The 18,575-nt window shown below is 39.8% G+C and overlaps 1 protein-coding gene across 1 annotated transcript in view; it reads right to left on the reverse strand.

Annotated features, from left to right (window-relative positions):
* Positions 1 to 2,764: 2,764 nt before the first annotated feature.
* Positions 2,765 to 18,575, reverse strand: part of LOC144600473 (insulin receptor substrate 2-B-like) — a 56,413-nt gene continuing 40,602 nt past the window's right edge. Inside the window, exon 2 of the mRNA XM_078412099.1 lies at positions 2,765 to 9,648. Within this exon, the coding sequence (XP_078268225.1) occupies positions 9,644 to 9,648 (5 nt within the window). The 3' untranslated portion in view covers positions 2,765 to 9,643. The remainder of the gene's footprint in view (positions 9,649 to 18,575) is intronic.

The following is an 18,575-nucleotide window of genomic DNA, read 5'->3' on the forward strand; positions in this document are numbered from 1 at the left end:
AGGAAAGATATTGTCAAGCTGGATAGGGTTCAAAAAAATTTATGAGGATGTTGCCAGGACTAGAGGGTGTGAGTTATAGGGAGAGGTTGAGTAGGCTGGGTCTCTATTCCATGAAGTGCAGGAGGATGAGGGGAGATCTTATAGAGGTGTACAAAATCATGAGAGGAATAGATTGGGTAGATGCACAGTCTCTTGCCCAGAGTAGGGGAATCAAGGACCAGAGGACTTATGTTCAAGGTGAAGGGGAAGAGATTTAATAGGTATTCGAGGGGTAACTTTTTCACACAAATGGTGGTGGGTGTATGGAACAAGCTGCCAGAGGAGGTAGTTGAGGCTGGGACTATCCCATCTTTTAAGAAACAGTTAGACAGGTACATGCATAGGACAGGTTTGGAGGGATATGGACCAAGCGCAGGCAAGTGGGACTAGTGTAGCTGGGACATTGTTGGCCGGTGTGGGCAAGTTGGGCCAAAGGGCCTGTTTCCACACTGTATCACTCTATGACTGATTTGCTTGCAGTTATTATCAGCAAACTGGTGATTTAACAAGTTCTCAATCACTATCTGTGGGACACTGCAAGGAAGGAAATGCAGCTAAAGTTCTGACAGAATTTGAGGTCAGTCCTTAGTTTGTTCTTATACTGAAACAAAGTAAATAATTATCTCCTTAGAAAATAACACCATTTCCTTGTCATCTACATTTGTAAGAAAACACTTACTCTGATTTCTCCTGTGAACCAAGGATGCTTATAATTCCATGAAAACAAGTGGTACATTGTGACAAAATTATATGTAACAGAAAATGTGTTATAATAATTTTTGAGTGTTTCAAGTATTGTTTTAATCCTTTACTGGTACTAAACATGGGTTATCTGTATTCGGTCACCTCTACAGAACTGTTATTTGTGCTGCCATTGAATATGACAAACTTGAATGGCCATTTTCTGCTTTAACAGTATTTTCCCTTGTGACCACCAAAGTTAGGTACCATCTTATTAATGTGTCGGAATGAACTGCAGATGTTGGTTTAAACTGAAGATAGACACAAACCATCTTATTAATGCCTGGATGTTCCATCTCAGGGAACATGTTCAGATGAGGTTGAGTGTCAATGAATAGCCAAGGCAAGTTTGTGCAGCTTGCCCACAAATTTGGCAGTTCTTGATCTCGAAGAATATAGACTTGGAATTGATCAGGAGGAATGACTGGATAGTTTGCTGGTATTGGTAAGACCAAAGTGCAAATAAAGGGCCGCTTGAATAAAAATTGGTGCAGAAAGCATAATGGTGGTACAAAGGCAAAAGGAAGAAGATAATCATGAATATTTTTTTGTAACTACCAGAGCTGCAACTTCACAGCTCCAGTGACCCAGGTTTGATTCTTTGTTCTTATTTTATCTGCGTGGATTTTCCACATTCTTCCTGTAACCGTGTGTGTTTTCTCCCACATCTCAGATGCATGGTTAGTAGGTTAATTGACCAGTGTAAATTGCCCTGGTGTGCATGCGTGATATAATCTGGTAGCAGTTTATGAGAATGTGGGAAGACTAGAGAATATTTGTGCTGAATGGGATTGCTTTATGAGCTGGCATGGACATGACAAGGTGAAAAAGCCTCCTATTTTGTAAAGAAATACGGTAACATGACGACACGTCACATTTGTCACGTGAAGATACAGGAATCGCTCACAATTACTTGACTTGGGGCTGCTCCACATGTTGAGATGAAATCTCCAAGGTGTAAAGCGGAGTGTGTAGCTATTTTAATGCTCATGTGTAACTGCAGAGGATTGCGGAAGTTCTTCCCTTTTTCTGTAGATTGTCAGTTTCACAGAGGAGCATGGGAAATAAATGCTCCGTTAAAATATACAAAAATGTAAATACTTGCTTTGAAGAATCTGATGGTTATGTGATGGGTCCTTACTCCATAACCCCCACCAACTCCAAACTCAGCATTTGACAAGATTTGTGTCCTGCAGAGCCTCAAGTTAATTTGTTTAAAATCCCTGTATGTTGCCTATTTGGAAGTATGGCAGTAGGCAGTATGACAGTTATGTTACTGAACTAATATGTCAAAGGCCTAAATTATTAATCTGGAGATAAGAGTTAGAATCCCATCATGACAACAGAAATTTTCAACTAATTAAACTAAAAAATAAAATCACCTCTATGAAAAGCCCCTGAAGTTCACCACTCTCCTTTATCTAAGATAGCCTAAGATATCTAAGATAGCCACATGCTTGATTTCTCCTATAAGCCATAGGCATGCTGGCTGATTAGTTAATGCAAGTAGCTGATGGTAAAATCTGGAGGGTGTTAAAGAGCATGTGTGAGAGAATGTACTGCAGAGAAAACAAGTGCCATAATGGCATTGTTCATAAACAAAATGGGCCAGATGGCCCTCTTCTGTGCTATATGCAAATACAACATTTACAGTATATTCACTAAATAAACAAATGTTATTAAGCAAATAACAGGGCAAGTATCCACATAGTCTATCGGACAACTAAAATGTATTAGTATGTGGCTGGGCCAAATAATATGTGCTGATATTACAATGTTCTAAAAGGATGGAGTGATGATCCCCATTAAAGGAGTTCAACAGTATATTAATAACAGTCTAGCATAGAAAGATGATTGTCTGTGCTAATGTTGTGCATGTGGAAAAGGTGCACCAGCAGTTACAATATGAACTGAGAACAGTTCACCTCTTAAACATTGAAACTAAAAAAGAAAAGTTACGAGATGTAGCAATAACATGAACACAATTTTATTGCATGTAGCTCTATGGAAAGCATTTTGCGATAAATATAAACACTATACAGAACTCTAAGCCAGTCTCCCATTCACAGACATGGTGGATTAACATTAAACTGCTGAACAATATTTACAGTGGAAGACACAGCAAGATAAAGTTAGATATTTTTAACTTACTGTTGTGTGTGGTGCAGGAATAGCAATATATAGAGTATCAACCCTCTGCTTTTCTGTACAGCCAAAAAAAAACTATGTCCATTTGTCAAATTAATTTACAAAAGGAATACAATTGCTCCATCTTTGTTTATTTATTATACAGCAGCATACTATTGTCTGGAAGATGCAACTTTTATTTTGTACGAACGAGATGAGGGAAGGTACCTGTGGACGCCAAAATGAAAACCACCCAAATCAGTTCTCCTTTTCCACCCTTCCTCCCAGTAGTTCATAATTAATATTAAAATCAATGCATATATTTTCCAAGTTACAGTAACTAGCTATAATAACTTTTGAATAATGATTTCAACTGCACTTAATGCATAAGTCCCCCCCAACTCATTTTCTATGATTTGTGCAAAGTCCAACTACAATACAAAACATAGCAAGGGAAATAGCCCTTTGATGGGCAGAAATTATAGGTGCTGATAAATATACAGAGAAAAATAGCTAACATATATTGATGACCCTGAATTTGTTACTTCATCATACAGCTTTTTTTCTCCGACATGGAAGCAGGTACCTTCTCTCATTTGCTTTAACGTTGCTTTCTACCGCTAACAATTTTTTTCCCGTACCTACCAAGTGATATGTAAATCATTTTCTGGAAATAGCTTTCCAGCACAATACTGAATAATTTATTTAACTCTAAGCTATATAGACTGAGGAAAAAACATTGCATACTGTATATGCCATACCTATTTGGCCATAAGTTGGCTTTTGAGGTTACTGTATAAAATCAACACACATCTGCCAGTGCTCAGTTTCTTGCACTAATAACGTTCAGGACCTAGATGTTTGATTTATTAATAAACTGCACGATGATCCTGGTATTCCTTTCTCATCCACATTAACATTATAACTATCCAAAAAAATCTAAAAACCCTATCAGTACCAAAATGTACCAGCCCAATTAGATCTACTACATTTTTCATTCAGTACTCATCGGGACTAGAATATCATCTCTAGCTATACTAAATTCAGGAAACTATATAGGACATTAATTCCCCTAGGAACTATAGTGGTCTTACAATGGATGTGCAGCTGTGAATCCCACGCACCCCCCCCCCCCCTCCCCCCCCATAAAACCCCACAATTTTTTGTCGGTATAGATTTCTTAACAGAAAGGTATTCCGATCTCTATTATTACATATTCATGCAGTATCCGGTGTTTATAGTTATCATTGAACAACATAATTCTCCTGTTGGGATGGGTCAGTGACTAAAATTTGTACCGTACTATTACAATCCATAAGCACCATCTGTGGTTCAAAGACAGCGCATACTATTCATACATTTACTACCAGTAGTGCAATTTGCAATCATTACAAGCTGTAGAATTGCATTATCCTACTACAGGTCAAGTAGCAGTCATTGTGGCAATAACATTAAATCTTATTTTAGCAGCAACCTGAAGACAGAGAAAACAACCGACTTTGTTTGCAAAGGCAACATTTTTCTCACTTCTTAATTACTGGAACCACCTATATTATCTTTTACTTATGCCATGCAATTCATCACCCAGTGACCCAAAATCACTCAATACAAACATCATAAGCAGCAAGGACTTTAAGTAAACACATTTTAGGGAATTACTAGTACTTACTGAAATTTCTCTCTCATTTAGGATGCCACCAGAACACCTCAAGTAAATGTTGTTCATATATGTATTTATCTTAAAGGGCCTGTCCCACTTAGGCGATCTTTTTGGCGACTGCCGGCGACTGTCAAAGTCGTAGCAGATCGCCGAACTTTTCTTTTACCTGACGACAATGACCACGACAATGCCGAGTCAAGTCGAGATTACAGTGCCTTCTGAAACATCACGAAAATTCCCACTCTGTCAATGCCTCTCCGGCGTCCTGGTTTACGTTGAAATCACTGACAAGTCGGTAAGTACTTGAGAGTTTTGAACTATAACACCTTGTATGGGTTACTTAAAAACCAAGCTTCACTGTAACAAGGAATAAACCGGATTTACTTCCAGTTTACTAATAGCTGTATTAAAAAAAATTTTTTTTTAAGTGGTTCAGTGGATTTTTGTGAAAAGTGTGTGGGCATTCTTTGAAAATATAAGGGAGATGCATATCTGGTTTCTGGGTTGAATATCTGGGTTTGGAGCCCACTTTAAATGTAATGGCTGAGGTCAAAAACATCGCAAAAATTCCCACACTTATCTGTCCGTCAAACTGTCGCCTCCAATCTACCTGTCAAATGTCCTGACGGTAAATAAATTGCACTTTATGGTATTTTGAAATGACTTTACTTATTTTAATATTATGTGCTTCTAAATGTATCTTAAGAGAACCTATCAAACCTGGGGACAGCAACCACAATAAGCCGAGAGATTTCAAACCGTTTGATTTCTCGGCGATGCGCCGAGATCCACTACGATCTTCGGAAGACTCCTCACGATCATGCCCGCAACGCCCCGGCGAACGTCGGCGACAGCCTAGTCGCCGGTAATCGCCTTAAAATTGCCTAAGTGGGACAGGCCCTTTACTAATGCACATCACCTTTATTAGAACATCCTTCTGGCTGAGAAAGGCAGGTGCTGGAGCATGCAAATTGTTGTTTCTAGTTGTGCTCAAGATGCAACACACTTAGGAAATAAACCAGAAAAAACTATGTCCATTTGGTGCTGGTGGCAGCACAGAATGGACAACATCAAATGAGCTTTCCATTATGCACAGCACCCATTACTTAATTTCATCAACTGCAGTTGGAAACAAAAATCATGCCTCTTCCAACAGCTGATTCAAAGTTCCAAACATTTTAATTCTTCATTAGCTTTGTTTTAATCTGAGATTTTGAGCATTTCCTTTCTCCTTTCCCTTTCCTCTAATGTGAAATTAAAATAACAATGTTGACAAGCTGGATGATACAAACCATGACGATTGCCTCAAAGTGTCTCGGTTTCCTAATGGAGAAATCGTTGCAATCAATATGCTTTCAGACCACATCACTGCTGCTGCTCGTAAATGGTGTCATTGGTAATGATCGGTTGGGGAAAAGATCAATGTTATGAAATTAATGTTCAAGAAGCATCCCACCTTGGTTTAAATCACTACTGCCTGACTTGCCGAGTGTTTCCAGCATTTCGGGTCTCCTTTCATTGTGAAAGGCTTAAATCACTCTATCTTGCCAGCTTCAATTGGCAATGAGATGAAAGATCAGAAAAGCATGGGGGGGGGGGGGAGAGACAGTTAGGTGTAAAATAAACAAATGTATATAATAAAGACCTAAATGGCACCATCCATCACAGGAGCTGCTTCTCTCCAATATATAAAACATTTAGTTTTCATTGAAAGTTATAATAGATATTCCAAAAATAAAGCAGCGATAATAATAGATGAGTATTTTTTGAGACATTTTTCCAAACAGGAGAATATTTTAGTTTAGAGATAGAGCATGGAATCAGGCCATTTGCCCACAGAGTTCATGCCAACCATCGGCCACCCGTTAACACTAATTCTATGTTATCCCACTTTCACACACAAGGAACAATTTACAAAAGCCAATTAACCTCCAAACTCGCATGTCTTTGGGATGTTAGAGGAAAGCAGAGCACCCAGAGGAAACCCACAGAAAGAATGTGCAAACACCATACAGGCAGCACCCAAGGTCAGGATCAAACCCAGGTTTCCGGCGCTGTGAGACAGCGCCACTGTACAACTTAAAGCTTTGCAATGGAGTGGAAGGGGATGGAGGTAGGGTGCACTATGTATAATGCTTACATTCTCTGAACTGGACAAAACGCTAACAAAATCATCTCAGATTTGATGACTTGAAGCATCCACTTTATTTTAATGGTTATTTAGGAGCAATTCTTACTGCAAGCTACATCCCATTAAGAACTGTTTTGAGGTGTTCTGAAACATTGTCCAATGTAGTGAATCCCAGATAATATGTAGAAATTTGATTCCTTAGTTTTCAACTCAGCATGAAACTGTAATAAGGCAATACAATTAATATGGATGATTTCCTACAGATAAGCATAATATAAATTAAATGTTTGCCAATCATCCAAAGACAAACCCCAAAGATTAAAAAGTAATTACTCCTCCTGTAACCATATCTTATTCTTAGGTCAAAGGGATAAGAAAACAGATATATGCATACGCTGTGCACCACAATGTGTGAAGAGTCTGAACATTTCCAAAGATGCTATTCCCTATTTCTAAAGGCAGCACTTCTGTTTCCAGACATTCAAAACCAATGTCATAAACTTTCTAGTTCAGCTAGGTGGGGATGTATAGGAGAAAATAATAAAAACATTTAAAAAAGAGCAAGATTGAATCCTTCATTCTGTGCAATAAGATAGCCAATCATTCATTCTCCTGTGTATATGCATCCCTCTTCCAAATAACTAGTTTTCAATATAGGTGAGTAGCAAATTAGAATGAACATAGCCTAATCAGCAAACAAAAAGATTTCATTGCCATCACCTTCAACAGGACAAGCACATTACTTTATCATTTAATCTGACTAATCCTCTCAGTGAAACCATGGGTGGGAAATAGTTTTTGGTCATATACGTTAAATAGGAGCTATTGTATTATGTGGAGCTAAATATCAGAAGAGTACAATGGACATTCAATATTAGTGCCTGATAAGCACTAGCAATCAAAGACAAATTTATACTCCTTTATCTTTTGATAAAAACATTTTGTTTTGCCGAAATAACATTGGAAAGTTGGATGATTTTTAGAGTAAGTACTAATAATTTATGAAAAACAGATAGGCCAAGTGAACAGAATATTAAATCCGGTCGCCTGGAGCAATTTTTGAGTGACAGTATCACCAATTATTCAGACAACTGTTTAAAAAAAGCCAGCATTCTTCATATCTTCCACTAGATTAATACTGTTGAAGGATAGCACTGTGGTCCATGAACTCACGGTACCACAAATTATAAACACCATCTCAATTGTTCGGGAAAATGTACATTGAAAGGAAAACCTGCAATACATTTTAGTGATCCACTCAAAAATTGACCCCACAACCCATATAACAAATATTATAACAAACTGTGTTGCATTTCATACCTTTTGATACCCAATTATCTTATGAAGTGGCATATCTACATTGGCCGTTTCATTTTTGACTAATGTTGCAGAGTAGACTGTTGAAGTTCCTTTTCAATTTTTTCTGATCAATATAAAATGGGAAAAAATATCTGCAACTTAAGCAGTTCAAAACTGCGACCACAAGAAGTGAAATGTTTCTTGTTAAATTTTGGAAAAAATAGTGATGCTGGGTGGGATGGGGGCAGGGACAGAAATCACACCCATTAGTCAAATAAACCACAAACTATACCATGTTAATTAGATCAAGGGATAGAAAATAAAAAAATCACCATTGATGACTATATTTGGCATCGTTTCCTCTGCAGCTGTGTAAAAGAGGATGTAGAGATATCAATGTTATTACAAAGGCAGTGTCACCAAAAAAAAACTAACACAGAGGACAACAAGGGAGAAGTCTGTCAATGTCAATGACAACATTTTAAAACCGATACGGAATTTTTGGAGAATGAAATCTGCACAATCTTGATGGGACACTTTTGTCACGGATACCCAAAGTGGATTTTCATTTGCATATATCGAGTGCATATGCTGTTCAAAAGCCATTCACAACATAAAAGATTTTAGAAGTAAAATAACGCAATTTTAAAAAGGGAAAAAAAGTGTCCTAGCAAAATGAAGCTCACCTCGGCATAACTGATATAGTGAACATATCAAATACCCAATAAAATAAACTTTTCAATGCGCTTACAAATATTTTCCTAGTTCATCCTGACAGAGAAGTTAGTTTGCCACAAAAGTTTGAACTTCATGTCAACCTGTGCTGCATTCACAAGGTTTAATAATTTGGCCTACTTGGCTTAAGGCCACAAGAGATTTCCAACATGAATGCCTTTAAACAGCACAAGTTAAAGAAGAAAGCGACGAACTATATACAGCTGGTCTGAGAAGCTGTGGGATCTGGTGAACCACAACAGCGTGATTTTCCAAAAGTGTGAAACTTCAACAAATGTTCTATAAAACTTGTTAGTCCTTTGTAAGTGTTATTTTCCCAAAATTGCTACCCTTCCAAAAAAAAATATCTGGGTGCATAGTAAAACAGAATATACTTAAATATCCCACAGAACGTGCATGATGCTCCACAAACAATTGCAATGTTGCTTACAATTCACTTTTGATATATTTTTTAAACTTCACATGGCACTCTTCAAAGAAAGCCCAATAGTGCCTGAATTGGGAAAATACTAACAAAAAGATTTTTTTATGTATTTGTGAAATGTTTTGCAAAATTGGTGAAAATTTAACTACTTTGTTAACATTCAAATGGATTTAAAAAGTTTCAGTAGATAGATTCACATTAACTATGGCTCTTTTTTTCTTTTTTTGCTCAGCTGAAACTTGAAGGAAGAGTGTCTTTTTTGTTGAAGGAAGTACCAAAAGGCAGCAATTTGTTGTCCTTGTCCTGTTGAGATTCATATGTTGACATTTCCCAATCTTGTTCATGGGAAGATAGCAGGTATTCTTGCAGAATGTGACTCTTTCAGACAGTACCAGTTCCATCTAGTCGGCTGTACAATTTGCATGGGGAAAGGTACAAAATTCAACTTTTTCGTCTGTTGACATGGATTTAAATCACGTTGGTGTACTTAATCTGTAGAAAACAGAAAATCACATTGATTAAATTCAGAATGTTATAAAGTAAAAAGGCAGCAAACCATAAAGTGTTCAGTTCAAGATTTCACTCATTGTAAGCATCAAGCTCATGTCACGCACAACATTTATCAAGATTACATGAAAATCTCTCTGCTGATTAACACTCACCACTGCAATTTAAACTGGCCAAGTGGCTGGATATATAAGTGAAAGATAAATAATGCAACTTTTTCACAATTTTGTACATGTGCTTTGACTTTATGAATAACAGAAATATCCTACCAATTTAACCATAAATGCACAAGTTGAAGTGATGCCATCAGAATGTACCAATTAAAGCCATTTACAATGCAACATGGAGTAAAATGGCAATGGCAAGTTTTCTTTGAAAAGTTGGGCGACAAGCAATCTTTAAATTTTACAAGTTGTGATAAGCTTACTGTGAGAATTATTCAAAACGTTAATTTTACCAATCCAATTTTAACCAAATTAGATATGCAACAGCCCAATTTCCTACTCCTCTACGATTCACTCAAATATCCCCAGTGTAATTCTTGGCAATTTGGACAAGGATTAGGTTCAACATCCACATGAATGCACAACTTCCAGTGATCTTCCCTCCATTGACCATCTAGCAGTCTTCACACCCACCTGCAAACTCTGCCATTATGACTGATTCCATTGCTTCCCTTAACTATCAACTTAGATTTAACCATACTTTCCCACAGCATTGGCTCCCTGTTCAGTGCTGTGGTATGATGCCAATCCAAAATCTTTACCCACAAAGACAATGTATTTCCAGTGAAAACGAAATAAAACCACAGATGCTGGAAATCCATAACGAAAACAGAAAGTGTTGGTAACAAATAGGTCAGCCAACATCTGTGGAATCAGAAACAAAGTTAATGTTTCTGTTCGAGGACCATTCTTTAGAACTGTGAAGGAGATTAAAGGGCCTGTCCCACTTAAGCGATTTCTTAGGCGACTACAGGCGACTAGGCTGTCGCCACATGGCCGCCGGGGGTGTCGCCTGTACGGTCGTGAGTCGTCTCCAAAGAGTCGTAGCATCTTTCTGGTCGCCACTAGATTTTCAGAATGTTGACATTTTTTTGCCGACAGTGGGTTTGACACCAATGAGCGTAGCTTGACGTATCCTGACGTAGGTGCTGTCGAAGGTTGTCGCCAGATGACGTAGGTTGTCGCCGGTGCTGACTTCAGTGAATGCCAAGTGTGGACTTGATCTGATCACCCATCAGTGTAATGTGTCCATAAATGATGTTAGGTTTTGTATGTTTTTGCACTTGTATTCTGTTTAAAGTTTGAATTTTAAAGTCTGAAGTTTGAAGTTTATTGAAATTTATTACTATATTTTTGTATGCACTGTTGTATGTTCTTATCAACCTTTAAAAAATTTTGGTTGTTTCAATATCAATAAAGGAAATTCTTGACATTTTGATGGAAAATTGATGCATGAAGTTATTGTATTTCAGAGTAGTTTCTCATGGCATCACTTTCAAATAGTCATGATGCAGAATAATTGGAAACCCTACCATACACCCCCTTTGAAAGGGAAACTGGGTGAAACGTGAATTGTCTTCAGTTGTCTTCAGTCTTCAGGGACGTAGCTTGTCGCGGGTGGACTTAGGTTGACTTTGGTTGTCGTAGGTTGTCGCCTCTGTAGTCGTAGGTTGGAGTAGGTGTTGTCGTAGGTGGATGTCCTATTCGCGACGATTGGGTCGCCGGTTGTCGGTAGCTTGCCATAGCTAAACGTCGACTAGGTGGTAGGTTGTTGTAGCTTGTCGTAGACATTGTCGTATGGGGGTCCAGTTGCCAGTTTTTGGGCGACCTGCTACGACTATGGCAGTCGCCTAAAAAATCGCCTAAGTGGGACAGGCCCTTAAATGATGTGATTTTAAATTGCAGGTGGATGGATAAGAAAAAGGGAATACTTGCAACAGGACAAGGCCAGGTCAAACGGGTTAATGAGGCAGTGAGATAGTGATTACACTTCTTTGTGTTCTATTGCCAATAGCAAGACCAGATACAGAGAGAGAAAGCAACTTGCCTAAAGTTACCCACTCAAAAGCAAGGTACTGTTCTTGTTTGAAGAATACCATCTCACCTTCCATCTAGGTGTGTTCTGGACTCAATATAAAAATTTCCATTTCATACCCTTCAGTGCAAGCAGGACACAGCAACTCATGTCCTAACTGAAACCAAATGTTACTAAGATCTCACCCTTGTCCATGCTGACCTTGACTGACTCCATGTTTACTCATGTTTCCAATTAAACATCTCGCATATGCAATATTTCTTTCATGGCCTTTGCCTTGCAAAGGTTGACTACAACCTTGAGTGTCATAATTCCCCTACTACATAATTTCTTTGATTTTTTTGTCCAATTTTCAATTAGTTGCATGTTTAGGTCTCAGGAATTATTTCCCAAACATCATCTCCTCCATTCCTGACTAAGCTTTTGATCTCTTAACAATTCTCTCAATATGGCTCTGGAAGAAGCATGGTTTTAAGACCAAATGACAAATGCCATGAAAAAAACATATATTGTGAAGCCTTCAAGAGATGTGGTTAAGAGGCTGGATATTTGTAGTGCAGAACCCGGAGCCTTGACTTTAGCTAATGTTGCCGGAGATAACATGAGCATATTGTGCTCATGAGCAAGAAGGTGAAGACTTCAGGAAGAGAGGAAGCTGTTGTTGCAAATCCTCCATTAAGCCAATGGAGGATGAGAATGTTATCTGTGTAAAAAATTATGGATAGTGAATGATAGTCTCCATGTCATAGACACACGGAATGCCATTTGTATTTCCCTTAAGTGTAAGTCATTACCATGAGATTCCTAGGTCACAGGTTATTTTGACAACACTCAGGAGTTGCATCCATTCTTACTACATTGATTCATTTATACTTCGTGTTATTTTGCCTAGTAATACATGCCATTCAACATGTTTTATATGTCTTCTGATGCCTCTTGATTACATTATCAACATCACCAACTCAATATCTGGCAAATTGGAAGGCGTTTGGATCTAAAACATTTTAAACGCTGTCTGTCACTTTCTCAGAAGTTAGTTAGGTTTGATCTTCCTTCTGCACAGGCATGCTATGTTCTTGACATAATTCAGCTTTGAAGTATCTAACCAGAACTTGAACATATATTCTAAGCAGATATTCTCATGCAGTACTTAAAGTGCATTGTCAGAAGGTCTGAACATGCCAGTTCATCAGCCTTTTACCGACTGTCCTCTCTTGATGACCCCTTGTGGATTCCACTTTACACATCCCAGCCTGAGGAGTATCTCCACTCATTTGATTTGTGGGAACCAAAGTCCAAATGAATTATTGTTGGAATCATTTTAATTAATTTAAAATGGAGTAAGTTCTTTTTACATTTTAGTATTTTGTTTCAAATATATAGTTTAAAAATAATTAGTATAGGCTCAAAGGTCATTCTGAAACATTCAATTTTCTGGTAGCTCATATCACCAGTCAACCCATGAAGTGCAACCCGCCGACTATCAAAGTTTTATGTAGCATTTTTGATAAATTTGGTCGCCTCACATGATGAGATTCACACCTGACAGCCATGCTGCTACTTAGCCCTTGTTACGACAGCTGACATCATACACATTCTGCTTTTGTTTCCAAGTCAGAAGCAAGAGCAGACGTCCACAAATTCTAATTTTAATGGCACAGATTTGGTACCAAATATAATGCTTTGAAGCCAGAATTATGTTCTTTTTTGCATTAAATATAGAATGTTGGTCTAAATTATATTAGGGAATGTCTCTTAGTACTAGATAGAAACAAAAATACTTATTTAATGCAAGATGTACTTTTATTGACATTTTTTTTAATAGGGACTAAAACAAATCACAATGAGAGCATCAATAATGAGGAGTCTTTTTCTTAGGCCCCCATGGCTGACCATGGGTGATGCATCCTAGTTGGCTGCTTGCTCCACACCTCAGCTAGAGCAGTGTCGCTTGTGGCTGAAAAGACCAATGACAGTCTCTGTCGCAAAGGTCACATTTGTGTGTGGTCTCTGGTTTGTTGAAGTTGCTGCGCTCCTTTCTGCGTGCCCGTTTGTCTGCCGCTGCGTTCATATTTTCATATTTCAGATACAGCGCGGAAACAGGCCTTTTTGGCCCACCAAGTCCGCGCCGCCCAGCGATCCCCGCACACTAACACTATCCTACACACACTAGGGACAATTTTTACATTTACCCTGTCAATTAACCTACATACCTCAGTTTCTCTTCCCCTATTTTGAGATGTTGGTTCAGGGTACCTCTCCACCTCGTACGGTCAGCTGCAAGGCTCTCCCAGGACTCCACATCGATGTCGAGCGCCTTCAAATCTCTCTTGCAGACATCCTTGTAACGTTGCTGATGGTTCTCCTCCCAAATGTCAGCTCTCCATAGAAGATGTCTTTTGGAATAGGGCCATCCTCCATGCGGTGGACATGGCCCAGCCACCGCAACCTGCACTGCCGGAGTAGAGTGTACATACTGGGAAGGCCAGCGCGAGACAGAATCTCGGCTTGCCAGGATATACCCAGGATACGGCGGATGCTTCTAAGGTGGAAGATGTTGAGTCTTCTCTCCAGTCTGGCATATGTAGTCCATGTCTCACTGCCGTACAGCAGCGTGCTGTTGACACAGGCATTATAGACTGCTATCTTTGTCTTCACTGTCAGCTCTGGGTTGGTCCACACTCGAGTCGTGAGGCGAGCGAGAGTTGTAGCTGCCTTCCCGATCCTCTTGTCAATCTCTGTGTCCAAGGAGAGGTTGTCGGTGATGGTGGAGCCGAGGTACGTGAACTGATGGACGGCATCGAGTTTGTAGTCGTCGATGGTGATGACAGGCCCCAGGACGTTTGTCTTCTTCGGGCTGATGGTCAGCCCAAAGTACTTGCCAGGCCAATAGAAGCGGTCCATCAGTGACTGTAGTTCCTGCTGGGTGTGGGACACAACTGCTGTGTCATCGGCGAACAATATGTCCCTGATGAGAGCTTCACGTACTTTTGTCTTGGCTCGGAGGTGGGTGAGGTTGAAGAGCTTGCCGTCTGATCTGGTACGCAGATAGATCCCCTCTGTTGCAGTGCCGAAGGCATGTTTCAGGAGCAGAGCAAAGAAAATCCCAAAGAGTGTGGGAGCGAGGACGCAGCCTTGTTTGACGCCACTGCGGATGTCGAAGGGCTCCGAGAAACTGCCATTGAACTGCGCTGTCCCCTTCGTGTTGATGTGGAAGGATTCTATCATGCTCTGCAGTTTTGGTGGGCAGCCATTCTTTGGGAGAGCCTTGAATAGGCCATCTCTGTTGACGAAGTTGAAAGCCTTGGTGAGGTCAATGGAAGCAATATACAGGGGCATCCGCTGTTCTCTGCACTTCTCCTGGAGCTGGCGAAGGGAGAAGACCATGTCTACTGTTGACCTTCCAGCTCGGAAACCGCACTGTGACTCTGGGTAGACACGTTCTGCCAGCTTCTGCAGGCGGATCAAGATGACCCGAGCAAAGACCTTGCCGACGATGTTGAGGAGGGAGATGCCTCTGTAGTTGTTGCAGTCGCTTCTCTCGCCCTTGTTCTTGTAGAGGGTAATGATCGTGGCATCCCTCATGTCCTGCGGTACAGCTCCTGTCTTGCTCTGGACTGGTCCTAGTGCCTTCTTAATGCTATCGTACATTCCTCTGATGTTCCCTGTAATGGCGGCCATCTGGATGTCATCACTAAGCTGTGTCCAGTACTCATTGGCGCAATGCCTGCCAGTCTGCTGAGCCTTGCTTCTGGCAGCCCTGAGGCCTCAAACCAGTCCGAGAACTGCTTCCCAAAGCTAGCCAAGGCTGTGCGGTGCATGGTGTCCCGCAGTTTCCCACTTCTCTGTTGCAGTCTCCAGGTCGCGAGGTGCCAAGTTCTCTCTCAAAAGCCTCTTCAAACTGGTGCACGAGGTCTGGATGGGGCATCTTGCTGAAATCGATGCGGGGTTTCCCCTGCTTCTTGGTACGGTAGAACCTCTTTGGTTGCAGCCTGATCTTGCAACACACCAAGGAGTGGTCTGTCGCAGTCCGCACTGTGGTAGGAGTGTGTGTGGAGAACATTCTTGAGGGCGGCACCAGGATCAGATCCAGTTGATGGCAATGCTTTGAGCGTGGGTGTCTCCAGGAAACCTTGTGCTGGGGCTTTGTCTGGAAGTACGAGTTGGCGATACACAGGTCACGGTAAGTGCACAGCTCGAGCAGTAACCAAATACCAATTTAAATACCCAAGTGCAGTGTTAAGAATTTATTTCAATCTCAAATCCCAAGTTCTATTGGTGTGGATTTTATGTATCAATTTAAAAATATGCTATATAAATTCTCTCAATCTAATGTTTATACAAATGCAAATAACCGTAGCCATACTTTAAAATAAATATAATACCAAAAGGCATTTAAATTTGTGACATCAGTGCAAATAAAATTGCTAAAACATAGTTAATCCACATTCTGGCATGTTGATGCTGAACTAATTTACACTTTATGCATGGTGAAACAGAGCAATTTTAGCTTGGCAGGAAAATATTGACAAAATAATAGGACATGATACTGCTTTTATGCAGGAATCTACTCAAAATTCAGATAATAAATGTCACTTAAAAAATTTAGCCCTGTGCATTTTTTAACATTGCTCACTGCAGAGATTCACTTTGGCTGAACAAATGTCACTGTTATTGCAGCAATCCAAATCTGGGAAATATTTGCTGACTGACCCAAGCTTTTAATCATGTCATCAAATCAACAAATGTCATTGTAAAATAATGTTGTTTGCCAACAGATACTGGTGAGTGAGTATAGGTTGCAATTATGCTGAGATTGAGTGCAAGGAGGTTGCAGTCCTTACTGTACTGCTGCCATTCTTCAAAATGCACAGAACATCTAAGCAATGCTCTTGATGACCAGGAGATTTGAAGAGTGGCTATGCACCCAATTTAGAGTGTCTAGAAATGGGTCATTTAAATTCTCTGTTGTTTAAAAAAACTGGAGATTCCAATACTCATGGAGATCCTCTCCTTGTAATTTAAAATTCATCAGTTCATTCTCACTGGAAACTCGTTTTTGAAATGCTGAAGCAGGGTCCATGTAACTCTGGGGAAAACAGTAATTTAAACTAAATTATGACAGGAGCATCTTTAATTATATTTGGAGTAAGCAGCTAAGAAAACCTCATTCCAACATTTAAAGCCAGCCATTAACTTTTAATGTACTTTTGGTTTAGGAGTGAAAAAGAGGAAACATTTAGGAGCAATTGAGCAGGTTGGAGGAAACTCATTGGAGAGCGGGAATATAATGACACACAAACCAAACACTATGGGAAAAATAAACAGCAGATCGTGGCTTCTTGACTGTAATCATGTATGAGGTGCAGACAAAGTAATATTGGCTTATAATTTGTTGATGGTAAATCAATCTGAAGTATCAATGACAAGGCAGAAAATATCTTGCCTTCATCTCATTGAAATACTGAGGCCTTGCACTATGTAATCCCAGTCAAATTTGTAGAGGAGCACATGAAACAGCTGAGGTAGAATAACACCTGCAGACTTTGCCATCTACCAAAACTGGCAAGGACATTGAACATTCCTGAATGCAAACATGCAAGTCCCAAACTCCCTGAAACTTCCAGAAGAAAATGCTGGTAGTTCAGATGTTTTGAACGTTTTAGTTATAACATTTTGTATTTGCAAGTATCAAGAGAAGAAACAGAAGCTAACCAGCATGAGTACATTATCATTTAAAATAACTTCAAGATATAATATAAAGGAAAAATAGCATGCTGATTAATAAAGCTGTTTTATTCACTGTAAATAAACTGTGATAAATGAGTGCATTCTGAAATCAATCTAACCTGTTTTAAATAATCTTAAAAAGGTTTCCCTTCTCGTTCGGTTTGCTTATAGCTAAAGATCACTGTCTAGATGTTATTCCCATTATACACTTATTGTTTAAATAAAACATCAGCCATGGAAATAGTACCCTTTTGTTACAATGGTTACTGGAAATATCAAGAATCATCTCCATCAAAATAGCTATTTTATTCAGCTGACTAATTGAATTAGCCATTAATCACCATCCTTTAAATTGTAGTTATTTGCCTTTCTTCAAGTGATATTTTGTTTATTAATAATAATGAATACTACCTTAGATATTAAATAGTTTACAATCAATCCGTTGTTGTCCTTGTTTCTTTAATCATTCAAGCAATTTTACCTTGACAGTTCCATTGAGAATTTTATTCTAAGCAAGCATCTATTGTGTTATCCAAATTTTTCCTCCGGTTCTTATTGTATTTATGGTTACCTCAAGAATTGATCTGATACTCAGAACACTAATTATTACGGTGAAAAGACTACAATTCTGCAGCTTGAATATCACTTAGGTTTCTCAATGACAACAAATAAGAATATTAATTCAAAAGTATGCACTGAGCAAGCACTTGAACCACTTGATCATTATTATCCCCCAATTTATATTCCACTAGCCGGGCGTGGACCCGTTGGGCCCAAATCTCTCCTGCAATCCTCCCCCAACTGATGACACTCACCCACTCCATCCCCCCTCAACCCTCCTTAAAACTCCCTCAGGGCCAGGGGCGGGCGAGGGAGGAGAGGAAAGGGGTGAGGGAGCCACTCACCGCAGCCCCGGGCGACAATCGCGGCGGCCAACAGCAGGAGAGCTCTCGTCATCCCCCCCTGTTTGGCCGTCACTCCCATCACTCGGGCGGGCCCAGGGCCGAGCTCACAACTGCGCATTGGGTCCAAACCTCTCTGATTGCCATGGCCGCCCCGCGGTTCCTCCCCCCCACCCACTCCATCCCCCCATAATCCCCCTTAAAAATCCCCCGTGGCTGGGTGCGGGTGAGGGAGGAGAG

This window comes from Rhinoraja longicauda, chromosome 15 (assembly GCF_053455715.1).
Source record: "Rhinoraja longicauda isolate Sanriku21f chromosome 15, sRhiLon1.1, whole genome shotgun sequence".
NCBI classification, from domain to species: Eukaryota; Metazoa; Chordata; class Chondrichthyes; order Rajiformes; family Arhynchobatidae; genus Rhinoraja; species Rhinoraja longicauda.